General features: G+C 40.7%; 1 protein-coding gene across 1 annotated transcript; it reads right to left on the bottom strand.

Moving 5' to 3' along the window:
* Window positions 1–265: 265 nt before the first annotated feature.
* On the bottom strand, window positions 266–26809 carry cep120 (centrosomal protein 120). Its single transcript, XM_078251511.1, has 21 exons — window positions 26769–26809; window positions 26607–26671; window positions 25488–25644; window positions 23948–24062; window positions 23690–23834; window positions 22249–22397; window positions 21615–21812; window positions 21309–21533; window positions 20275–20500; window positions 19753–19942; window positions 19332–19481; window positions 17973–18155; window positions 17795–17891; window positions 16773–16943; window positions 16347–16436; window positions 16068–16160; window positions 15359–15520; window positions 14790–14912; window positions 14573–14671; window positions 1764–1909; window positions 266–1569 (listed from the first exon to the last, which is right to left on the bottom strand). Exons 2-21 carry the CDS (start codon window positions 26653–26655, stop codon window positions 1353–1355), a joined length of 2985 nt encoding a protein of 994 aa, XP_078107637.1. The 5' UTR covers window positions 26656–26671; window positions 26769–26809; the 3' UTR covers window positions 266–1352.
* Between the last annotated feature and the right edge of the window lie 670 nt (window positions 26810–27479).

Raw genomic sequence — 27479 nt, 5'->3', positions numbered from 1 at the left:
TTTCGGAGCTGTTAAATCAATGTTTTAATTCTATATTTAATCACTTCATATTTGTACATCTACTCGGAACAAATATGGTAAATCAAAATGCATCAGTATTTACAAAAAAATAAATGACAACAAAGGATTAGAAAATAATTCTTAATGATCTTTATTTGTTTAACAGTGTAAACATCGCTCCAGTGGCTCGCTGCTCTTTAATAAAACAGAATTATATTAAAAATCTTTATTAGAAAATAACAAAAAAAAACACATTTACACAGCAGACTTTATCCCAAAATAATTTATTGCAGACAAACACAAAAGTCACAGTCATTTCTGTTGTGATGATAAAAAATAAATTAATGTTTCACAGCGTCTGCAGGTCAGAAGAGTGTTAGTTTCTGAGGCTGCAGCGCCACCTGCTGTCGCATAAAAACCTCATCAGAACAAACATCGATACTGAACACAAACTCATCATTCTCTAATAACTTAACACATATTTCAGGTTCAATAATGCTTCAGATTTGAACCCTCTGATGCTCAAACTCATATTTAAAAGGAACAGACCGCTGGTTTTTCATGTTTTAGTCCACTAACTACTTATCATGTAAATATTTAGCTAATTCAGAAATCAGTATTTAGCTTTTCATTTCCTTCAGTTCATTTCTGTGTAAATTATCTTAAGAGATAATTCAGCACAGTCAATGTTCAGATTTGTTTGAGAAATGTGGATTAATTTATTTTCTGATTGATCAATCATTAAGTTTCTAAAGTGTCCATCACAAATTTGTCCGAGCACAAGATGTCAAAATTGTTAATTAATAAATAATTGACAATTAACAAAAAAATGGACTAATCCTTTCAAGCTCCAGTGAACATTGTGAAAAGGTTCATGCAGGTTCTAAGACGTCTGAACGTCCTTGAATGCATCAGCAGCTCACAAGAAACTGAAACTGTTTTCTGCATGAAGAAAGCAGAATATCTAAAAGGCTAGATATAATATGGTTGGAAAAAATTCTAGTCTTAAAGGTTTAGACATGCAAAACTAGTGGAATGATCCTTTAAAGGACAGGTTCAAATTTTTTTCAAGTCCATCTTAATACAATACTCACATACTCATAATTACACCGGTTTAGTTTTTGCTGTAATCATTCCTAAGATCCTAAGATGGACTGTAAGGAATGATTACAAACACTCATTTACACTCAGGCACATTTACACTCGTACATGAATGTGTGAAGTTATTTAAGTATTGTACTTCTGATTTAAGGCAACGTTTACATTGTCTGGTTAAAGTAACACGTTAACACACAGTAAGAGTGGATGGTTGACCTGCAGTCTCAGATGCGACCCTGTCCCTTGATTGGACGTCAGAGATTTCCTCTGTCCCTCATGGCGTCCTGTATCTGTCTGTTGAGCTCGGCGATGATTCTGTCTTCGTGCGTGTAGACGCCAGTCCTCAGCAGAGTGTCTCTCTCCTCCAACAGGCGGCTCAGATGTTCGTCAGCGCTCTCATTAACACTCTGAGTGGGGGCGGGGCCAGATGGGGACGAAGCGGGGCCCAACCTGTCCTCCTGCTGCTTTAATCTGGCCAAGAAAATATCAAAAACGTCTCTTAATTAGATATAAATTAGATAATGACCACAGAGTGCAGTATGTAGTGCACATAGATACATTTACATACAATATAAACTAGTTAAAAACTTTTATGACAAAGAACTTGAAACCTGAATGATTTGTCTCCACATGAAAATGCATTTATAAAAACGTGATGATCTGACCTGTTGAGTTCGTTCCTGATGTCGTCCAGCTCCTTTCTGTCCTGGTGGACCGCCTCCTTTTGCTCCGTTGCTAGGTAACGCAGCCTCATGGCCTCGAGCTCTGCCTGCTGCTTCTTCAGACGCGTCATGGCGTTTTCCTGCTCCCGCTGCAAACAAACAAAAACAAAACAAAAAAACATGACGCTTAAAACTAAACATGTGGCGCATTTGTTTTGGTCCGTTTATAGTGAAGGAGACTTTAACTTGGTTCACTTCAGGTCCGTCACAATGTTTTCAAACATGTTCCACATTCACAGCTCGAGCCTTGACGTCCTGCAGTGGTCTACAGTTCAAATCTGAACTAAGAACATTTCAAAATAAGCCTCTGACCTCAGTGCTGAAATGTGTGTGTTTGGATGCCAGGGAACTGTTTTTCCTAATTACACAGAGGTCGGTGATACATTTGTCTGGTTTCACATTTTCATAAAACCTCCCTGAGAAAAATGTTGCAGGACTTGGAAGAATTCACACGAACACGATGAGAAAACTTAATAAAAACGTCTAAAAAGTCATATTTCTTTCAGCTGCTTCGGCCTCCAGCTCAGACTTCCCAAAATTACCCATAATACTAATCTGGGCTCTGTCTACTGGCTTACAGCTGGGTGTTAATAAATCAGGCAAACAGTCACAGGGGAAACCAGAGCATGCATATTGTGTCAGAGCTTTGATCAATCAATCAAAAGGGATTAAAAGTTTGCAGGTTTACATCCAACAACCTGCTGGGAAACACTAGATATCCTCACCAAATGTACATTTCTACCAATTCAGCCGTTCTTTAACCCTTGTGTGGTGTTCATATTTTTGTTCCACAGCCAATGTTCCTGGGTCTGGTAGACCCACCACATTATTAGGCTTTTAAATCAATACAGCCATAACAATTTATGTAAAAGTACTTAACAGATGTTTACTTTAGCTCAATTACCAATGATATAGACATAATTTATGGTTCATATTTGCCATTTACCCCTGTGAGATCACATTTATGATCATATGATCACTTTCGTTTTTTGTGAGAAAACAAGGAAATTCAATTATAAAAAAGGTAGATTTATGATCATTATTGGTGCTTATTTCTTAGAACTTCATCAGAACAGGTGAAAGTGCTTGAAATGTAACCATTTGGGACAACATAGTTTCATAGCACCTACAATTAAATACACCTCATACAGTCCCTCCAGAAAAACTTGATTATGCGATCCCATAATTCAATGCATAATCAGCCAAAGTCCGCATCTTTATGCTGGGCCGCATTTTTTCAAATACGCCGCACTTTCGCCGCATAAATTGCCAATTTCCACGCAAAATATGCGGGGCTTGTATGATTTCATAATCCCCGCTTTTCCGTTGCAAAAAAGTCACATATCTTAGCACAAAGTTGAAAAATGTTGTGTTTACTTCACACAAGAGCAGCTTTTTCCCGTTGCCATGGGAACATTATGAACAGTGTTACCAACTTAACGACTTTTCAGACCCTCTTAGCGACTTTTTTTTCTTCGAAAAAGCGACTAGCGACAAATCTGCCGACTTTCTGTAGAAAAGTGGTCAGTATTGTCCAGCGAGCACGCGAGGTATTTCTGTCCTCTAGCTGCCAAATCAGTCTTCTGTTCTGTGACTGAGGAGCAGAGGAGCAGCCTCTCCCCTCTCTCCTAATGTGCAGCAGCACTGTGCACACTGTGCAGGTAGTTAGAAGGGGAGGGGGACAGGGTGTGCGGGGGCCGGTGTAGGTAGGAGAGACAGCAGGACGCGATGGGAGAAAGACGCTGCTGAGCTGGCCTGGCCCTGGGCAAGCCAGCCTTCTTTGATAATTCTTTATCAATCTTTTTCCCCCACTTTGTAGAATTTCATTTGTTTTACTTCAAAGACAGGTTACCTAAGTAATAATTATAAGGTAAAATAAATTCCTGTATTGAATTTGTGATTATTTGGCTAAAGAGTTCTATTTCTTTCTATCTACCTTGCTGACACAACCACTAAGCTTTATACAAATGATTGCGTAATGACGTCAAAAATATGCAAATGAGCGTATGACGTCATCTGGCGACTTTTAGCGACTTTTGGAGCTGGTGCTAGCGACTTTCATTGGAAAAGACTGGTTATGAAGTGATGTAATTACGCGACGTGAACATCATCGAAAAGCTGCAAACCCCGCGATGAAGCCGCGATGAAGCCGCGATGAAGCCGCGATGAAGCCGCGATGAAGCCACGATGAAGCCACGATGAAGCCGCGATGAAGCCGCGATGAAGCCGCGATGAAGCCACGATGAAGCCACGATGAAGCCGCGATGAAACCGCGATGAAGCCACGATGAAGCCACGATGAAACCGCGATGAAGCCACGATGAAGCCGCGATGAAACCGCGATGAAGCCACGATGAAGCCGCGATGAAACCGCGATGAAGCCACGATGAAGCCGCTGTTTCTGCAAGTTCCCGCAATTTCATTGCATAAAATTGCATTAATATGCCGCATATTCCATTGCATTTTTTAAGAAAACGTGCCGCATAATCAAGGATTTTTGCCCGCAACAATCACAAAAAAACTCTGCTCATATGTAAAAGTTATGTGCAGTCATTGAAAATAAGTTATTTTTTAATATGTTCTGCACAGAAAATGAGCCAAGGCCAATGGATTCGAGTTAGAAGAAATAATAGCATCATTTTTCTTTTAGCAAACACTGAAAACGGGTCCCACAGACCCTAACACCACACAAGGGTTAAATATATTTTTAACAGACCGATCGACTAGCCGCTCTGCTAACGGGGCAGATAAACGTGGAAAACATGGCGAGCAGCAGACTGGAGGTGATTTGAGGAGCTGGAATCTGTCTGTGTGTTCTGGTGATACAGAGCAGAACGACCAGCCAGCTGATTCTGGATGGGAAAACTAACATTTTCACATTACTGCCCAGCCGACCACTTTTCACACGCCTGATCACCTCACCTTCTAACAGAAAAAAACACACACAATCTCTCATGAAAACATCGCGCTCTCTCTCACTCTCACTCTCTCTCACACACACACACACACACACACACACACACACACACACAGTGGTATGTTGACACAGGCTCAGCTCTCTGTGGACCATTAGCAGTCTGTATTACGGCAGTTTTAAGGCTAATTACTAGAAAAACAAACATGCTAAACATTTTCTCTAGTGCCCGCTGCCAAGGACAATCCGAGGCCGAGTCCTGAAACAATTAGAGGACGAGGTGATACCGAGGCCTCGGCAGCGACGGGGAGCGGGACGAAAGAGAAAAGCTACTAAAACTCAGGACCGTGAAGCAGATAATTTACAGTTATTACGTCATGAGCAGCAGCTACAGCTGAGCACGAGCTCCGTGCAGATACTGGATGGAAAGGTGCAAATGCAACAAAAAGTCGCTCTCGTCACATCGCTTATTACTAATGCAATACCAGTTGGGATTTTTGCGCAGTTGGCACAGGTTGTTGATGTAGGTGACTTTTTTTTAATTTGCAGAGCGTGTCCTAGTGAGTTCAGCCCTCGCATAAAATCAAACAGGTTTAAGCTTGCACACCGGATAGGAAATCAACCTTACTCTAACAGGAGGATCAAATATTTACCACAACATAAAAGTAAAACGATCTGAAGAAAAATCTATTCATACTGAATTTAGTTTTTTTTTTTTTGGACTTAAACTCTGGAAACACGACAGGATGCCATTCATTGTGAAATGAACCTCAAAAAGAAATCTGGTTCTTGCCCACCACTGTTACAAATCTAAAAATAATCAAATGAAAGTGAAAAAATAAATGAAGAGGACTTTCTTCTTCACATCAGATCGCACAAGAAACATGATGTGTATCATGCAGCTCAACACAGAGGCCCTAAAATATGGTGACCAGTTCAAACAGGCCAACTGATGTTAAAGTGTAGACAAGCTGTACGCAGCAGGGGGACTGAGAGCTCAGAGAGGAAGTCCAGGAGAGCAGGATCCAGGTTTCAAACAGGGGGGATGATATTTGGGATAGATGACCAGAGATTGACTTCTCCTCCCCCAGGTTCCCCTCCGTCTTCCCTCCATTACTCGCCCCCACGTTCAGAGGTCAACAGTCTCGTACAAACACATGTGGACACTTTTCTCAGCTCAGATGTAGTTTTCTGAGCAGCTCTCCACCTGTGGGAGTTCGGGGAGAGTTTTTCACTGAGGGTTTTTGGGGACGTGAGGACTAAAACACAAAAAGGAGGACGACTGGGACTCGCATTAGAGACAAATGAGGATCACAAAACGGCTGAAATCACAGAAAAATATGGATAAATATAAAATGTCTGCTTTGTGTAAAGAGCTGAGCGACTGAAGCTGAGCTGGCTCCACACCTGAGGGGGTTCAGGGGGAAGTTATCAATATAACATCATTTGAAAAAGCAAAAGAACCCAGGACTGATGTAATGACTCATGGTCCTCACTTTCTATTCTATTTCTTCATAGTGAAAATAGTTAAAGAATTCCTTTAAAATGTCGCAGAGCTCAAAGAGACTCCTTTTATATGTCTTGCTTAGTCTGACCAACAGCCCAAACCCCAACATATTTAGATTGTAGATAGCAGTCCCTCCAGGATTTCGTGGCCTTTTTTTGAGATTGTTGCGGCCCAAAATGTCTGATTTTGCGGGAGCTTTTGTAAAAAAAAAAATGCGATAAAAGTTGAGATTTTTTTTTTTTTTTATGGTTCTTTCAAAATAAAAAGGAAACTCATTTTGGGGAGAATAAAACTACTCTGGGCTGAGTTTTCCTAGTAACCAAAAAGGCTCAAGATGCTGCAAATGTTGGTATAATATGAAAATGGCTGGTGGATTTAAGACAAAAAAATAATAATTTATTGAATGAATCAAATTTGAACATATCTGTCAGTGGCTTGTTGATCTTTACATTGTTAGTTATTTTCCTATGCTGGCCTGGGCTGGGACACACATTCATACGGTTTGATAATACTGACTTTAACTTATCATTGCACTTACAATAAGGAGCGCAGCTGTCCTCAATTTAGGTCATCGTGTCGTCTCATCTTTTTCTCCTGCATCCACCGTGTGTGTGTGTTTGTGTGTGTGTGTGTGCGAGCGTCAGTCGCGGGGGGTACGGAGCAGTAGCCCCACCCGCTGCAGACAGCCGGCAGCCAGGATGGAAACGGCAGCAACTTTTAAATCGTTAAAGTCTACATTGATGTTAAAATGTATCGGCCGGTCTGAAATGTTTTGCACGGTCTTTCGCTGTACGTTTTGTTGGAAAATGAGTCACACACACGTCTCGTCTTCATATCAACACCAAGGAAATGATCAACCCGTTCTCACTCCCGATTGGTCATTGGCTCTCGCACGTGGGACTGCTGTGATTGGTTGAAGTCGCGAGAAACTTCAGGTTATTGGTCAAATGTGCGGAAAGTTGCAGTGATTGGTCAAAATTGCCACCAAATTCACGGTGATTGGTTGAATTTGAGTGAATTGGCGCGATCGCGACTTCCTGGAGGGACTGAGATATACATAATATATCAAATAAAGAAAAGCAGCAAATTGAAACCAGAAAACATTTGACATGACTTCACCAGGAGACAAAGTTGAATGCGAATAAACTTGAGTGCAGCGACGAGTAGGGGTGCATGATATATCGACTCAATATCGTTATCGCGATATCCTGTTGAACATTATTATATCAAGTGTGACAAGTATGCAATATTTTGAGGAGCGCTGTGTCCCATCCATTGGCTGTGTGGCTTAGTTGTGTTTGATTTAGAGCCCGCTTGAAACGCTGTAATGATCATCATGTCATTGGCCAGTTACCGTGCCACTTGCACAAGTTAGTACACGTCAGCGCACGGGTCCAGTACATGACAAACCCATGGAGCGTACCATGTGTGTGCATATTTCGACAGAGTGACAGTGTAAGTGAAGAAATAGATAAAGACAACAAAACAGAACGAATCAGAGAAGAGAAAGAAAGGTTGTGTGCTGTTCTCTTTATGTATTTATTTTATACTGTCCAACCAGTACAACATGTCCTGTTCTGTAGACATGGTCCTTATTTATTTATTCATGTTGGACCAGTCCAATATGACAGTCAGTGGAAATAAACCTTGTGTTGTAAGAAAACTTGTTTAATTTGTTATGAATCTATTTTGATGTGGTTTCCCGTAACTTTTGTAATTTTACATATGTTTAAAAATATACAAATTAATATCTATAATCGCAATATTCATAATACTAACAGAGCTAGGGTTGCACGATATTGACAAAATGTGATATCGCAATATCACATTTTGTCAATATCGTGCAACCCTAGCGACGAGGCAAATAAATAAATAAAACAGCGGCACACAAAGCCCAAAAAGATGTTGGTCAAACGAGTCACATTTAGCCAAAAAGGTGCAGCTTTGACACGATGTTGGGGAAAACACAGGACCAAATGTTGAAGGAATCTTCTTAATGAAGACTGAAAAACTGACGGTTTACATGTTAAACCTGCAGCTAACGATTTTCTTTAATATCAATTAATCCAGCCATTATTTTTCGTGAAAAATGTATAAATAGTTTCTCCTTTAAAATGTAAGAAAATAGTTAAAATGCCAATCACAATTCCCTAAAGCCCAAAGTGAACATGTTTTCAACCATCCCGAGAGAAAGAAAAGCTGCAAATGCTCACAAATAAAAGCTGAACGTAGCGATTGCTTGACATTTTTGCTTGAAAAAAATACAAGAATTGAAAGTTGCCAATGGTTTTTCTGTCGACCAACCTATCGATTAATTAACTTTCTCGTATCTTATTATCCTCTAATTTCATTCAATTTATATCAAAACCTAGAGACTTTTAAACATCAACATGTCATTTATTAATATGTATTCGTGTCAAAATGACATATAAACATCTTTTCCTATTCCAGTTTGCCTGGAAACGCTTCCAACACGCTTGCGTCTCGCGTGAAAAATAGGCGTCGGTTCTATTTCTAGCATGCACGCGTTTTCAGCGCGGCTCGAGCCGCACCTGAGACGTGCGTGTCACACAGGCAGTGTGTAAGCTCTAACCTGTTAACATGGGAGCTGAAATAAAAACGGACACGCCACGCAGCTGACACGCTCACGCCACGCAGCCAGTGTGTAGCCGGCCTAAGAGTTGTTTTAATGTGTTGCAATTTCTTTAGTTGTAAATCACTTGGAGCTTCTTTTTTTTTTTAAAGTTTAAAAGTTAAACATTTTATTATTACTTTTAGTAGTCTCAGCTCCACACAAGACTCAAAACAGCATCATAGGTACCAAAATGAATCCATCATCAGGACTGCATGAATAATGGAAACAATGTGAAATGTTTTTTTTATTTGACGTTATTATTCATTGTTGAATTGCCAAAACAGATTAAAGTGAAGTCTACACAATTGACTTTTAACTAACCCAGATGAGATCCGCTCCACACAGGGTTAAATAACTCCCCAGCAGTAATATATCTTGGAGTGTTTGAAGGGTTAAGATCAGTGTGTTCAGGCTGCCCTGGCGGGTTTTTGGAGCGATAAGTACGAGATAAGAGACCCAGGAGCAGAGTTTAAGAACATGGTCTGTTTGTCTGCGATAGAAGCTGCTGGTCAGATTAAAACCACAGAGCACACTAATGTATTCCTTCAGTTTTCTTTGACTACAACTGGGTATTGTGTCGATACCAAGCCAATGCTTTTTTTAGCACCGTACTTTTAGGGATATATTAATCATATTTTATTAATTTAGCAAAACAAGCCAAACGTTGCCTAAACACAAGCAGCCGCGCAAGAACATTACAGAAATAAAACTGTTAGGAATTTGGCAAAATGGGTATTTAAATCAGGAACTATCTGATCAAATCATAAGTAAACCTAAGTATGAGCAGGTATTTAACACTTGCTTGATTTAGGAATCCAAACGACATAATCAATCAGAACAATTTTAGGGGCATTAATTATGTTGTGTATGGAAATCGCATGAACAGTTGGCATTTATCAGGCTGAAACAAGTGATCTACGACAGTGTTTTGTGCAGTTAAGAGAGTTTGGTGAATGCAACTTGGAAGAAAAAAAGTTGAAGAAGTTTAGGATAAAAATATGAGAATGAGGCCCTCTGACTATTTAAAGACTTTTTTATTTGAAACTACAACTGATGTTGATTTTGCAGTCTGGGTTTTTCCATCTAAACACCTTCCATCTTATTTTCATATTAAAAAATTCTATGGAATCCCTCAATAGCTCCAGAAAACGTATCACCCTCCCTGACCTTCCCTGTCTGGAACTCGCCCCTCATACTGGAGCTCCATAATATTCCAGGAATGCTCAGTGGGAACCATCAGAGAGTCTCCGCTGAGACCAGTAACACTGAAATTCTCTCTGAGGACATGTTGCATCTGCTGTTTGACAGCTTTATACAAACAGACTCATGAGAGAGGTCAGTTTTAGTCAAGACGGACACGGAGGGAGGGAATTGAACCCCAAACTTTGAAAGCGTGAGTGCTTTGACTGACTGAAACCAAGATATGATAATACAGGGCCGGGTATCGAACTTTTTCACTTTATAAGGAAATGTTACTGAAACGTGTCGCTGAGCGCGTTTAGGCTTTTAGCCTTGTTCACTTTTCCTTCCGTCTGATTTAAATTCTGATCTTAATTTTTCTAATTTAAGATCCATTTGATTCTCAGTGCTCTCTTTGTCTCCAGATTTAAAATCTGTATATCACACTGCTTCTGTTTCCTCAGAAACCCAAACTGCACAGCTCCTTGATATTCTTTTTTTTATTTAAGTCGATCTTTAATAAGATGGAACACCAACCCTTGTTTTCTCAGTCGTCCTCCTTTATCGAGATTGTTACCTTCGCCAAGGGGATTTTGGTTCGGTTTGTTTGTCAGCAGTATTACGAAGAAATTACTGGCCCGATTTTCATGAATGCGGATCCAAATCACGGGGCGAATACACAATGCATTTTTCACTTGCGTTAACATTGCGAAATAGGACATTTGTGCTGCATTCATGTGGTGTCGGAGTAATCGGAAAAATGAGTTCCTGACTGGGAAAATTCACACTGCGTTAACATTGTGAGATAGGGCATGCCTTGGCGGAGGACTTAGCATGTGCTAAAAAATATTCTGTCTGGTTTTAGTATAGTAGGAGTATATTTTTGGCAGTAAGGGTTGTTAAGTGTCAAAACTCCACTGATCAGTGGTAGAAACACTGGTGTCTGTTTGCACTGGACCAAGTTATCTGCTGGCTGATCTACAGATTAAAACAATAAAACAAAAAGACCAACTTTAATTACTGAGGCTTTAAACAGATAAACACCTGAAGGCCACTGGATCTTATCTACCAAACATTATTAACGACAAAGACAGCAGACTTTGGTAAACTGGACGTTTGCACTGATGTCTCATGTTACTGCTGGATTTACAGATATAAATATTCTCTCGTTACGGCCTATAAAAATGACCAAATTTAGTTTCCCGACCTTCCACTTGGGCTGTAAAAGTACCAAATTTAGCTTCCAGCCTCAGAACTTTAATCTCTTTGTCCCAATATTTTGCTTTGAAAAGACCAACTTAAGCTCCTTGTCCCAATATTTTGAATTTAAAAAGACGGAGGCTAACTCTCTGATCTAATACCTTGGAGCTGTCTGGACATTAATTCTCGCTCTGAAAAGCACATTCTTCCTCCGACAAGAATTTTTATGATCCGAGTTGAGCTAAACAGCACGCCATGCGAGGCGCTGAGAGGAGAGAATAAATAGGCGAGGAGAGGCCGAGAAAAACCAAACAAAAGCCGGCTTTAAAAACCGCCGAGCGCCAAGACGGATGGTCGTGTAAACACAGGCCAGATATTTTATAAAAAGCGAGAGTGTGACATCTGAATAGTTAGCGCCTGGCTAGCTTATTGCTCAACCCAATCCCAGGGATGATTAATAGGCGGGGGGTGACACTCCGCGCCGAACCCCTTTAGAGCTGCATAAATCACACCGTGTTTTCTTTACGATGATGTGGCACTTAGAGAGGGGAGGAAGGAGGGATGGGGGGGGAAGACGGAGAAAGAGAGTATAAAGAAAGAAAAGACAGGAGCAGACTAAAAACAAATGACAAAAAGGAGGAAGGATAAGGAAGTTATGAACAGAAAGAAATGAAGTGTGAGCTAGAAAAAGAAGGAGAGGGGGAACAAGGAATGAGGGTTGAGGCAGAGAGAAAGAAAGGGAAGGGACCTGTTGTGTGAAGGTAAATACAGGGATAAGAGAGGTGGAAAAATCAGGTAAAGAAAGGAAAAGATGGAAAGTAGAGAGGAAAGGCAGAAGACAAAGAGAGATAAGAGGCAGGGAGATAGGAGAAGTGGCTAAAGGGAGAGATGGGGAGGAAGAAGAGAGGCTGATGCAAAAAGAAGAGAGAGAGGAAAGGACAAGACGGGAAGGGAAGAGAAAGACTAAAAACAAAGGACAACAACAAAAAGGAGGAGGGAAATGTAAGTTATAAACTGAAAAAAAGTGTGAGGTGGAAAAGTAGAACAATATGAACAGGGAAACAGGGGGTAAGAGAAAGTTAATGTCAGACAAAGTGAAGCTATAAAAGAGAGACTAAAAGAGGAGGGGAAAAGAAGGTAAAGAAAGAATGGAAGAGATGGGAATGAGAGAGAGACAGAGGGAAATAGAAGAGGCAGAAAATGAAGAGGAAGAAAAAGAGTGGTTGAGAGCAATAGAGTGACGGAGAAAGAGAAGGACAGAGGAAGAGAAAAAGGGAGAGATGGGGGAGAAAAACGGAAAGAGAGGAAGGGAGATTGATGCAAAAAGAAAAGAGAAAAAACTGTCTGCCCAGTTTTCCAGCTGGTTGATGTCTGTAACAGTTATTAGTTTGTCAGATAAGGTCTATGTGTGTTTACATTAGTCTTAGGCTGACTGAAGCCCCACTTAGTGCTGTGTGTGTGTTTGTGTGTGTGTGTGTGTGTGTGTGTGTGTGTGTGTCTGTGTGTGTCTGTGTGTGTGTGTGTGTGTGTGTGTGTGTGTGTGTCTCTGTGTGTGTCTGTGTGTGTGTGTGTGTGTAGGAAAAAGTGAGAAAGAAAAAGAGAGGTGTGTTTTTACACCAGAGCCAAATATTTAGCTGAGGTGAGGTAGACAATGAAATGTGTGAGAACCGTCAGTTTAACACACACACACACACACACACACACACACACACGTTAAAAATCGGTCCATCGATGTTAAGTTAAAGCTAAAGCAACCCCAACTTCTCCTGCTGCTTCACATTAAAAGCATTCCACTGGCAAACCGACAGGATGCTTTTATTGTGAAGAGATCATACGTAATGAAATTTTGTCGACAAGTTGTTCTTAGCTAAAGGAACTTTTATTTGAGCCTTTATGCACATCGGCCCCATACACACTGCACTTGTGTATTTGGTGTGATGTCAGCTGACAGATGACGGCGCTGCTGTTTCCTCCGCTTGCTCTGTGTCTTTAAACAGAGCTGTTAAATGTCCTAACACTGCCAGCTCGTCTCCAGCAGCAGATAAAAAACCTGCAGCGTCTTGAAGCCGCCAGGCGTCCAAACACAGAAAAACTACTATTATCTGCTGTGAAAAATAACCGCTGTCAGGGCAGAGAAGCCTCAGCGTGGCTCTCTACCGTAAAGTTTGTCTCAAAAGGTGTGGCTTTTTTTGTTTTGGTTTGTTTTTTGTCCTTTGACTTTGCCTTGTAGAGGCGTTTTTTTTTATCGCTATGCACTTTCCAGAAGTAAAATGTTCTTTGTTGGTGAGTTTAAGGAGGCTTCGACACCTGAAATTTAAGGGTCCCAAACTTCAACTGTCTGCCCGTGAGAAAAACGGACCTGCTTTTATTTGATCTGTTCTAACATTATCAATCGACAGAAGTTAACTGTCAATTATTTTGATAATCTGATATCATTTTGAGAATTTGCTGCTTTTCTTTGTTTTCTGACTGAAAGCTGAATATCTTTGGGTTTCAGACTGTTGCTGAGACAAAAACAAGACATTTGAAGTCAGTTCTTTTCTAAACCTATATTTTTGAAATTTCATAGACCAAACAAAAAATTGAATAATCGGATAATAATGAGAAAATTAAGTTAGGGCTGGGCGATATGGAGAAAATCAAATATCACGATATTTTTGACCAAATACCTTGATATCGATACCACAACGATTTGTAGTGTTGACTATTGGTGCTTTCACAAAATATTGACACAATGAGATTTTTGATAAATAATCATCAGTAATGTGGATATGATGACTAAGTTGGTAAAGGCAAATAATAGAACAGTTACAACAGTCTGGTAAGTTCAGAAAATGGCATCACTTTACTGTAATGCAGCCTTTAAAACCAGGAAAAGACAACACTTATGTCATATTACGATATCCAAAATCTAAGACGATATCTAGTCTCATATCACGATATCGATATAATATCGATATATTGCCCAGCTCTAAATTAAGTGATCATGAAATCAATCGCTATTTGCCGTCCGAGCTCGGTTTGTCTCATTTGTGTTTGGTACTTTGGATGCTCATTTTGAAAATAATTACATTTAGTTTTATGTACCTATTTACAACTTCCTGCAGCTAAAACAATACTACTCCACGTTGGATCCACTTACTTTGGGTTAGGAATGGAAGATTTTTAAAATGCAAACCAGATCTTTTCAAAAAGTGCAAAAACTGACCTCAGAGACTCCACTTTTTGTAGGTCTTTTAAAAGTTAACTCTTCTAATCTTTAATGAAACAGTGGTGAGTCCCTCACTGTAAACGCCCCTCCCTCAAGACGAACGGTACCTGTTTGAATCTGGCCAGCTCTTTTAAGGCGCGCCCCCACTGCTGCTTGTAGTGCAGCTTGGACTTGGTGGTGGACTCCAGCTTCCTCTCCAGCTCCACCTTAATAACCACACAGCAAAACATCATCAACTTGTTTTTCTTTTGGTTTTTCTTGGATTTTTCTGCTTACATGTGAGAGACAAGTTGGTAGTAATGCTGTTAAAAACTAGTAGATTACCTTCTCTAGAGTCAGTAGGTTGACCTCTGACTGCAGTCTGAACTCTGGTCTGATGTTCTGTTGTTCTCTGTAGAGCTGGAACTCTTTCTCCAGCTGTTTGTACCGAAACTCACCGTCTGCAATCTGGACGACACAAACAGAGATCTTTACAAGTCGGATTCTTCATTCTGGGGTCAGCATTAGCCAGGTTAGCCATTGTTAGCAATACCAGTGGATAACAACGCATTACCATGTATTTGTTGTGCATACAAACAGCGTAACAACATGTCCACAGATAGAAGATGGACAGGACTGTGTGTACGACTGATTTAGTGAGACACAAATAAGACAGAAGTGATAATAACTGTATGTTACTACAGCTTTCACAACTGTTGATGCACGGGGCAGCCATGTTGGATTTTCAGATTGGGGTATTGCGAGGTTGTCCGACTTCCCAACTTGGAAATTTGAGTTCAGGGTGCGTGTTTACAACGTTGACGTCCAAAATTCAGACCTCCGAGTATAAATGGAACGCACTATCAATTTGACACCGACAAAAGTACTCTCTGTCTCTCTCTGTCTGTCTTTACCTGCTGCAGCAGCCGGCCTCTCTCTTCCTCCATCAGTCGGACTTTGTCTCTCTCCATCGCCACCCGGTGGTCACAGTCCTGCTGCAGCCTCCTGCTGCTCTCCTGCAGCTCCCTCTGGGTCAGATCGTGTTCAGCTCGCAGCTCCCTCTGCAGCCTCTGAGTCTGAACACACAAACAGAATCACTGTCAAAACATGCACTTTAAACACTGTGGTTCCTTTTGCTGAGAAATGGGAGTAATACGTTGATAATACTGTTATTGAGTGTCTAATCAATATATTTATGTGCGTAGATGTATCAATTGGACACATTTAGATTTTTTAGAACAGATCCCATAACCCTCTTTTACACAAGAGAAATTAAAATGCCATAAAAGTGAAAGTGTGATTTTTCCTAGGAATGTCGCAACAGACACCCAGTTCATTATACTGCAAATGCAAGGGCTTTCATCAGTGGCTCAATCACCATTGTGTTACCTCATTGGTGATAGATAGTGATTACTTAGAAGTAATCTTCCAGATTATTACTTTTTCGCTTTTGAAGCAGGACAAATACTAAGCACTGACTAGTTTAAGCTGTTGAATTCTGAGGATTTGCTGTATATATTATAAGTATATATATATATATATATATATATATATATATATATATATATATATATATATATATATATATTATATTATATTATAAGTGTCAGAGGTGAGTCTGACCTCCAGCTCGGACTCAACCAGCTGTTTCTCTCTTTTCTCCAGATTAGACAGAGTCTTCTGAAGCTGCTCCTCCAACAGACTATACTCCACCTCCTGCGAGCAGAAAGAGATTTGGGGAGAAGCACGAGAAAAACACGGGCAGTCATTTTTAAATTCAGATGTAAGTGTCCCATTAGTCTATATAAAAAAATAAATCTTGCAGTATGTACAGTAATGTGTGTATTTGTGTACCATATACAGCAATGTGTTTGCAGCAAAGTATTGTGCGTTTTTGTGTACCTTCTTCTTGACGAGAGCTTCTCTCTCTCGGTCTCTCTTCCTCCACTCTTCTGCCAGAGCCTGCATGTGGCTCAGCTCTTTCTTCCTCAACTGAAACAAACACACATTAACACACAAAATATATATTTTAAATATTTCCGTCGACAAAGTCAACATGAGGGATTAAAACGACACGTAAAACACCCGTTTATATGAGGTCAAAAACACTGTAGTTAACAATCCTAAAGGAGCGATGTGGGAAAGTGTTTGCTTTTCTATATGAAAACTACATCTTGTATAATCCCGTCCGTGGCTTAATGTTGCAGCAGGTTTACATTAAAAACTACATATTTAGTGTTTACATTACGTTAACTATAACATTGTATTTAATCATTATACTTTTTGTGTATCTAGTCCTATCGCGTTTACTTTCAGTCCTGTGTTTACCTGATCATCGAACAGATCCTCCTGCTCCTCTTTCCACAGCTCCAGCTCTAGGGCCGTGCGGTACTCCTGGGTGTCTCTGGGGGCCGTCGGAGCTGTGGGGCCCAGCGGGGCGACGCTCAGGCTGGGAGCAGCAGGGTGGGAGGACGGCTGTGTGGGGACTGCAGCTACGTTCTGATGATATATGAGGATTAAAAACAGGTGAAATATTACCAGAAAACTTGACACAGAGGTCTGCACACTGGCTGACCACTTTATCAGGTACAGCTGTGAAATCAAATGCAATCTAATACAACAACTAGGGATGTTAATGATTACCATTTAACCGTTAACCGACAGTAAGAATTTTGTCCGATTAATTCTATTAAAAAATTGTTAAAAACTATATTATTAAAACAAAAATAAATAAGTAATGAAAGACCTTTTTTTTTTTTCGCTTTGTAAAAAGAAAAACAGGCATTACAATATATTTCTTCACTAGCAGCAGTGCAACTTTGGTTTGCTAGTTGCTCTTTTTTCCTGCTTAGTTCGTGGCTCTCTGCTGGACGGCGCTCACAGCAGAGAGCTACATGACACACACCCCTATATAAATGAGGACTTAAATTGGCCGTCCTAAACAGTGTATGCCAGGCAGAGTCTGACCGGTGGCAGGTGGATGGAGTGGAGACAGGCTCGGGCTCTGTGGACAGCTGCAGACTTGTACCGGTCGCACAGACGCACACGCAAGTGGTTCCAGGAAAGTGTCTGCATGTGTCCACAACAACTCACGGAACACCGTGGCTTTATGTGGATGCGGAACTCGGAAAGTATGTCCGAGCGTCCTGGACGGTTGAACTGGGACTCTGTTGTCAGTTAACGGTTAATGATCGGTTAACAAGGACCGGCTATAAAATAAAAAAAAATTTAATCCAAATTGGCATCCCTAAAAACAACCATTTTATTTCAACCAATCCAAGTCACGCATGCATGCATGCACACACACACACACACACACACACACACACACACACACACACCTGTCTTACCTGTGAAGAGTCAGACACGATGACCTCTCTGGCTTTGACCAACCCCAGGTCCTCCAGTGTTGCCACATAGCTCAACTCTGCCACCTTCCCACTGGGACTGAAGGATGGAAACACAGTGGTTTAGCAGTGGTTACCATGCACCATGTCATCAGTCTGTGCGTCAGTGTCTGGTTCCTACCGGTGTGTATCGAGCACAGGGATGCGGTCTTGGTGAGTTTGTCTCCAGCTCTGCTCCCCAGTTGATGCCAGGACTCTGCTCCTCTCAGAGCTCAGCAAGTGAGACAGCTGGACGGAGGCTCGTCCTATCAGCTGGTCTCTGCTGGTGGAATCTCTGTGCCAAACCTCCACAACCAGAGGAACTCTACAACACCACACAGATTACACACAATGAGTCCAGACACATACATTACACTGCGGGGTGTCCAGCAGCTCCATCATTAATGTTCACAGAGACAAAAACTATGTGAAAACACATTCCTGCGGCACCACCTGCTGGCCAAATGTGATTTAGCAGACAATAAAGAGGATATTAATATGGAAGCATCACAAACTGTCTAAAGCAGCAATGTTTCTTTTGTTTATTTCTGTGATTTTAACACGTTTTGTTGTTCACAATGTAGAATTATCAGGGGAAAAGAATAGGGTGCGTCCCCTGGATGCGTGCGTCCTTTCAAATATGAATGCGTCAGAGACGTGCACAAAAACGTAGAGAGAAGAACAAAAAGAGAGGCACAAGTGCACTGTCTAATTTAAGTTTCACCCTTATTTTTACATAGTTTACTTTTTGGCATGTGTGTTAGATTTTTTATTTTTTAAACCTTTTACTGTCAATGTTTGCATGATTTTTGCACTTTATATATTTGCACTCTTTCCCACTTTGCTCTGCAACTGCTGCAAAACAAGTTCCCTCTGGATAAATTAAGTTTTTAGGCAGCACCAGCCGCTGTCACGTAGTCTGCTGAGCTCCCACTGAACTGCGACACACAGTCGGACAAAATTTGCAATTAGCCATCAATTTTTGTAAAACGGCCCATATTTGACCTCTACATAGTTGATTTCTCGCATAAAAAAGTCTCAGAAGTGAATTTAGTAATTCAATAGCGGACCTCTGGACCTCTGATCTGCATGACCTAGCTAGATTCAGAAGACTAAGCTGACCTCAGGTCAGTCGTGTAGCCTATGCAAATGTTGGGGCGTGACAAAGACTAGGAGTTGGGATGCTGACGTCAGCTTCCAGCTTTGTTGAGATTCGCCCGTTTTCAGCAGCAGTTTCAAAATGTGAGATCTGCAGAGGAAAGAGGTATCAATGGGATTCTGAGCTTCTATGTATGTCATATTTACCCACCAAACTGTCGTTATTCAACTATGACAAGGTAAAATCGGTTTTGCATTCTATCACCCCTTTAAGAATGAACAGTATAAGAGAAATGACGTGATCATCAGTACTTGACAATCCTTCCTCACCCTACCAACAGGTCAGTACACTTGCGAGCATTAAGTTACAGTACGTATGTAAAGTATTTTTGTGTGTTCCTACTGGAGGAAGGTGTCTTGTAGTTGTTGGGGCAGAGTGGCAAAGTCGAAGGCGCAGTAGGACTGAGGCAGCGACGCCTCCATGTTCCTCTGCAGCTCCACAGGAGGGTTGGTCATGATGGGAGCTGCACTGCCGAAGAACGGATACGAATACCTGAAATACAGCAAACACACAACCATCATTAAACAATTTAGACCGCTGCACTGCACTGAATGGTTGGGTATGTAGCTGTTTTAAAATGTTATTAAAGAGTATTTATAAGATGATTGCAACTTTTATTTTTATCGGCTATGATAATAGTGTATTTCATACCCAAACTGTATGTTATAATTGCAGCGCTGTGTCTTCACACCTTGTGAGTGAAATATTATCAGAATGAACAGGCCTCTCTGGAGAGAGGTGGGATTAAGGCAAAGTCTTATACCTGAGCGTCGCAGCGATGGGGTGTGTCAGGCTGAGGTTTCCCAGGCTGCGGAGGTCCAGAGAGAAGCAGTAGTGATGGGCGGAGGAGGGGATGGACACTTTGGGAGCAGAGACACTAACGGATGATGCTCCACCTTCTGCTGTAGCTTCAGTCTGACTCTGCTGCAGCACAGGAATCTCCAAATCTGCAGCTGGACACATGAACAAACACAATGTTACTCCTCCTTGGTTTGACTGAAACTTCTAGGGCTGCAACTAACAATTATTTTTATTGTCGATTAATCTGTCGATTATTTTCTCGATTAATCATTAAGTTGTTTGGTCAATAAAATGTCAGGAAATGGGGAAAAATGTTGATCACTGTTTTCCACAACTCAAATTCAGTTTACTGTCACAGAGGAGAGAAGAAACTAGAAAAATATTCACATTTAACAAGCTGGAATCAGAGACGGATGAATCGATTATTAAAATAGTTCTAGAAACTTCTTGTGTGAAGCTGACTTGTGGTTATTTGCAGCCTCACCTGCCAGCAGTCCTGCTTGCTCTTTACCACGTTGAAGCTCCTCCAGCAGACTCTCTGCTTCGCTCTCTGTATGAGAGGAAGGAGGGGGAAGAAGAGGACCAGGGGGAGAAAAGTCGGGAGGTTTTCGGACCGGAGAGGAGCTTCGAGGTCTCTGTACAGCAGGAGGAACAGAGGGAGGAGGGTTGGAGTGTGACTGAGCTCCACCTCCTTCCTTCTTCCCTAAAGACTGGAGAAAGGACACAAGAAAATATGACGAGTAAATCCTGCTGCTCACACTACAAGACGTTTTCTGTCCCTCGTAAGGATGCACAAACTAAAACAATCTAAAACTAGGTGTTTTTATTTTAAAGATAATTTCAGTTGGAGATATCTGCTATTGCAGCGAATGATCTCTATATTAAAACGAAAACATATCAGGAGTCCCTTCCACTTTTTCCACGTTCAAGGGATTTTTGGGGGAGTTTTTCCTTTTCTGACTAGAGGGTCTAGTCAGAGGGCATTGTATGCTGTACAGATTGTAATGCCCCTTAAGATGAATTTGGGATTTGTGATAGTGGGCTATATAAATAAAATTGAAACTTGACTTGACTTCCTCTCTGCACCCCATCTCCTATTGAGCTATTAACTGAAACTGCTCATCCCTCGTCACAACTTGTTTTCGGGTCCAACTAAATCAGACATTTTTTAAACTGTCGTAGCGTAAAGGACAGCTCACGATAAGGTCAAGACATGTCGGACTATATATAAAATCCAACGTAGATGAGGCAGAGAGAACATCAAGAGCAACAAATTGACGAGGATCCAATGCCACCACAAAACTGGTCACATCTTTCGGCACAATTACTATCTTCACTCCCTTCGTCTACTGTCATCTATCTGTCTGACACAGCTGCATGAAACAAGTCCAAAGATGTTCTTTTCTTTGATGTTTTTTTCTTCTTTTGATTTACCAGACATAGACGATGCAGAGTGAGGGACAGTAGAGACTTGTAACAGTAAACAACCACATATTCACATTTCCTAGGTGTGTGTACCTGTGGTGTGACCTCCTCCCTCCTGAGGGTAACAGCCACCCCCACAGTTGGCTGCAGGTCGGCGGGCAGAGCCGGCAGTGCCTGTTTGGTGCGTTTAGGAGGTTGGAGTATAAATGCTCCCTCCACCGTCGCTGCCTTGTTCTCCAGATCCACAGACACAGCAGCCAGGGCTGAGAGAGAGACGTCTGTACTGCCCAGAGAGCGATTCCCACAGCACAGGTGGACCTGAAGAGGACAGGAACCTCTGATGAAACATGGCCAGTAACAGGTTGTAATGAGCAGTTAATGAAAATCGTCCACGCTCACCTGTAAACTAGGTTGCTGAGACAGGAAGGTCTGCAGGATCTGTTTGCTGCTGCGGATGCGAACAGAGGCGCGCTCCGGCTCGAAGTCGGGGCTCAGCAGGTTGTGGAAAGGCTCGCTGGTGATGTCGTTCCCCAGTAAAGAGTAGTAGAAGAAGAACCCTGACCCCTCCGCTGACAGTTTCATAGTGCTGGGGATCAACTGTGGGGAACAACAGGACAGCCTATTCAGCCCATTTGATGGTTCAAACTCGACCACTGCGCGGTCACGGAAGGCTTGTATCATGTGGAAGCGCCGAGAGTTTTGTTATCATTACTTAGAATTCCTCATGGGGGAGACAGAAACTACACACTATAGCTTTAATGCAGTGTGCATTTGGGGGATTCGGGAACTCTGATTATTCCGACACCACACAAATGCAGCATATTAACGAAAGTGAGAAAAAAAATGTGTGTATCCGCCCTGTGATTCAGATCGACTCCAAAATGTAATGGGTTCTTTCCTTGGCCCATGCTACCACTAAGTTTTATGAAAATCAGGCCAGTAGTTTTTTCGTAAGGCGTTCTACTGAACGATATCACACTGCATACTTGGAGGTTAACAATCAGATGGTCAGAGGTCAACGTACTGTTCCCACCTGTTCTAGTTTGGTAGCAAAAGCCACAGTGACGGACAGGATGAACATGTCAGAGCAGTGATCTGCAGGTCCGACTTGATGGTAACCCTGATCTGGGATCAGTGAGGCCGCAAGCTTATCTGGCAGCAGGTCACTTACTGCAGGAGAACCTATAACAGCAGAGCAGCACACGAGTTACAACAAGAGAGGGACAAGAGAACAGAATATAAAATGTTAATTTACACAGAACTTCTGGTTTCTGGTTATACAAAGCAACGTTCTCTTCTATCCATGTTCATTCTGTGTCTATTTATGTCATGTAATTTTCTTATTGTGAAGAACTTTGTGCTGCATTTTCAGTGTTATCACTGATCCAAAAGGATCTGAGTTATATGCTTTATTTGTTCCTTTACAAACTGCGCATGAGTGAGATTTGTGGGATCTGGACCTCTGCAGAGTGTTGCAGACATCACAAAGCTTACCAGACAGATAGAGCAGACAGACTGCCAACAAGAAATCAGCCACAAAAGTGTTGTTTTGAGTCTTTTAAATACAGATTTTAGTCAGACACATTACTGCTGAACGTGTTATTTTCCAGCATCATACTGATAAACAATCATATAAACACAGAACAGCTCAAATTGCCAATTTTAACCTTCTACTGCTGCATGTGTCAGTTAATAATTCTATATTTTTTTTTATTATTACAGGGACTGTCCCTGTAAACTGCATATTAATAAGGTTAGGGTTAGGTTAGGTTACTTTATTGATACCCGTAGGTAAACTAGTTTTACAGTCTAAGAGAGGCGGGACATCCTTAAACATAATATGCCACACACAAAACATTAAAACATATAAAAACAGGTAATAAAACATGGATAAAAAGGAATAGAAAACAGTACATAACCAAAGTGCTTGTGCGTTTTGTGCAAATAATTTTACTGTTTGTTTAACATAGTAATTGCCGCTGGTACAAAACTGTTTTTAAATCTTGTAGTTCTGTAACCAGGAGCTCTTGGCCTCCGTCCAGAGGGGAGATACTGGAATTCCTTATTCAGAGGGTGTAGGCTATCTTCTTTGATAGCCATAGCTATCCGCTGTAATTGTTTGGCATACAGGAAATGGGGGTGCAGCTGGGACTCCCCAGTCAGCTTACTTGACCATTTTACAATTTGGTTTAGGCGATTTTTGTGCTTGACAGGAACACACCCAAACCATGCTACTAGGGAGAGCGATATGACGGTTTTGATAAAAGCATGATAGAATAATGTCATCATGGTCTTATCTATATTAAAATGATACAATTATCTCAAACAGTATAGACGCTGTTGTCCTTTTTTACTTTTAATAAACATTTCTGTCAATATGCCAGAGTTAGCCAGAAGGCTATTTTTCACAAGTAACATACAAGAGATAACAGTAATGTGAAAACAGCAAGAACAGTATTGATGAACCAGCTGACCTTGTCGGGGCGGGGCCTTCTTGGCTTTGAACCTATCAGGAGAGGGCTCGGAGGGCTTGGTGTCGTTCTCCAGCGCCATGCTGAGGAGGAGGGCTGGTTTCTGTTTGGTGTATTTACTGCTCAGCAACGGATACCAGCGAGGCTCCTGACAGGCAAAAAATATATATTTTTACTGGTCTGGTCTCAGTGAACAACAGCTTGGCATCACTGATCGTAACACTTCAACATGTCACCCAGACAGAAGGAGACGAGGCTCACCTGTCTGACGTCTTGTACAGATCGGAGGTCCAGGACGATGTAGCCGACGCTCTCTCTCTTTTTACTCACAGAGTCGACAGCAAAACACTGAAGCTTGATGGGAGTTCTCTGCAGTCTGGGAGGACAGAAGATGCATTCATATTACATAGTTTAGTGTTGACTCATTTTTACAAAATCAAACACTGCTAGTCAACATTTGAACCTCTTCTTAAAACTCACTTTTATCTTACGACTTTTTATTAACTGATGGTATTTGTTGTAGTTATTTATCTTGTTTGACATCTTTTAGTTAATTTGTATTATTTGTTTTTACTGTAAAGCACTTTAAAATGTAGTTTTGAAAGGTGTTATAAAGTTATTATTATCATCATTAACAAATAGAAATATAATATTTATTTCCTTGTGGGATTCTGAACATCGAGCAACACTGGTTTGTATAATAACATATCAGTGTTATAATTAGTCAATTAGAGCTGCAACAGTTAGTTGATAAATCCATTACTGAAATGTAAGGAAATTATTTAGCAGTCATTTTAATAAGCGATTAATCGTTTAAAGGTCCAATGTGTAGGAATTTCTCCCATCTAGCGTTGAGATCATATATCGCAATCAACTCTCTCGCGCCACGCAGTTCAAAGTACGTATTACAGCTACGGTAGCCTTCACGCTTCAAAAAGCCGGTCTCTTGTTTTTTTCAATATCCTTTTTCTTTTTCTGGGTGAAGAAGAAGACTCCTGTTCTTGAAATTTGGATTTTGAATATGTGTGGTCCCCCATGTTTCCTTCTTCAAACTTGCCGGGCCCATTAGCAGCATTAGCAGAAGAACCTGTGAGTTTATCATGTGACAGCGAAAACGTGAAAGGCGGAGCAGTATGTCCTGTATGTCCCTTACCGGCTAATGTATTTCAAGATGGCGCATGAATATGGAGCGTCTACCCCAGTTCATGTGAATGCAAATGTAAAATGTCAAGCCAAAAGGAATACTTGGAATTGATGATGGTGGTAAATATTCATGAAAAAGGACAAGTTTGTGAACGAGCAACACAGATTTTGATAAAGAACAACTAAACACGTTACACACTGGACCTTTAAGCAAAAATGACAAATATTTGCTTTTTCCAACTTCTCAAAATGTGAGAATTTGCTGCTTTTCCTTGTCTTAACATACCTGTAATGGACCAGTGGTTGATGATTGGTGTTTTATAGACCAATTCATTAATTGATTAATATAGAAAAAAAAAAAATGCAGATTAAATGATTATGAAAATATGTTAGTTGCAGCCCTACAGTTATTCACTGCAACCTTTTCAACCTACCTAACCAAATCTAATGGTAATTCTTAAGCTGTTAACCTTCTGTGACTATGGCTATACAACAGTTGTATTGTCTGATCAGATGAGATAAAAAAAACATTTGATTATTGAGTCGTGTGAGAGAAAATTGGCTTTTTACTTCTTAGCTAACTGAATCGCGGCTGTTCTTGCATCTCTTTGTAATGTCGTTTATCAAACAAGCATGTAAGTAAGTAAGTAAGTAAGACCTGTGTTGGTGCAGCGTCCTGCGGTCCAGCTCCCAGGCCAGCTCGGTGCTGAAGTGCGGCTGGTCTCGGTGCTCTACCGGGTCTGTGGCCAGCTGCTCGCCATCGAAGCTCGCCTGGACCACCAGACTGAGACGGGCACTCTTCGGGAAGTGGCGACCTGGGGAAGGAAAGATTGGTTTACTTTCCTAAACTTTTCTCCTGTGTACAAAACAAACTTTCACCTGGTGAATTACCACCAGTCAAGATGACGAGTCACACTCAAGGATTTGGCTGGAACGAAGCAAAGCAAACGGTCGTTTTCAGTTTCATCTACTGCATACGAGTTAGATTGATTTGACAATGAAACAGTAAATAACTAAATAGAGTTAAAGAAAAAAAGTCTACCTTAAAGTCCAACTACTCTCTAAATTATTGTTGTTTCTCTGTAGGCCTAACAATGATATCCATTTACCTTAAAGATGAGGAAAGCAACACATTTAAGCTTAATCACAAAATCACAATATCCAGACCCCTCTGGTCTAAATACTGATGTACAGTATTTAGGCTGCAACTAACGATTAATCCGTCGATTATTTTCTCCATTAATCGTTTAGTTGTTTGGTCTATAGAACGTCAGAAATTTTTTTTTGACTGATGTCAGTACACTAAGTACATTTACACAAGTAACGTTACTTTACTTACGTACAAAGTTGAGGTACTTGACATAACAATAGTACCTTGTTAGTAGGGGACATTTTCTACTTTTAAGTACATTAAGTTTATTTTTTATTTTGTCCTGATTCTACTAACATACTTTTACTAAAGTAGCATTTCTCATGCAGGACTTCTAACAAGGTATTTTTACAGCGTGGTATTAGTACTTTTAACGTTACTGTAGTAAAGGATCTGAATACTTCCTCCAGCTCTCGGACAGTTGATGCCACTTCAGGTCAGGGTGGATTTAACTGCTAAAGCTAACTAGCATGACCAGCAGTAACAGGCTACTTATTAGCCAGCTGAATACGTTACACATGACAGTCGCGTAACTGAATTCAGTATTGAAAAGACATACACTATTGTCTCACGTAATATTAATTGTATAATTCACTTTGACGTTAGAGAAGATAGCTGTGTGCTTACCTTCGAGGATGGACACAACGATAAGAAGTTGGTCTGTCTTCGAAGCCATGATGACATTTGTACAACTGTAACGGGAAACTGTTTACTCAAACTCTTAATACTTTCGTTTAGTTCAGAAAGTTAATGTGGAAACAACATTTAAACACATGAGAGTTTGTTTACTTGGACGCTGAGTGTCCGTTGAATGCAGCAAACAGCCGCTTTGTTGTCAAGCTTTGGCGCCACCCATTTTGTTTTGAAACCGGAAGTGATGACAAAGACACTCAGCGCCCCCTGTTGGTCGGAGGTGGAAGTGCAGGGTACTGCACACTACATTACTTCTACTCATAGACTGTTAATATTATGCTTCTACTACAAATACAGTCCAAGTCATCATTATCACACCAAAAATGGAAAATGAGTCATCATAATAATGATTAATAGTGATCCACTTATACTAAACTCTTATGCCTTCATTAATTAACTTGCTAAATCGTTTTATTGACAGTCATAAGTAATTCAACACTATTTCAAAAAATATACGATACATTTTTAAATTCAAAGAAGAGAGGAGACCAATAACTAACTTCAATTGATAAAGGAATAATATTGTACCACAATATGTCTCCTTTCGTTCATTATAAGGTCAACAAAAAATACATTTTGCCTTATTGGAGTCCCCATATATTACTCCATGTAGTAATATTATGGTTGTTTTTGTAATTGAATGCTGGTTTAAGTACAAAACCAAATATTTTAGTTTTTTAGTGTCACTTATAAAGAGAAAACTCCACAGACAAAAGAATATATATAAACATCCTTTAATCATGATTGCCAAACATATGAATTAAGGCATATACAGTATAAAAAAGCAACAGCAGGTTCCATGTTTAT

This window comes from Sander vitreus, chromosome 5 (assembly GCF_031162955.1).
Source record: "Sander vitreus isolate 19-12246 chromosome 5, sanVit1, whole genome shotgun sequence".
Taxonomy (NCBI): domain Eukaryota; kingdom Metazoa; phylum Chordata; class Actinopteri; order Perciformes; family Percidae; genus Sander; species Sander vitreus.
The sequence above is the reverse complement of the archived record's forward strand: the minus strand, read 5'-3'. Positions and strand labels throughout refer to the sequence as shown.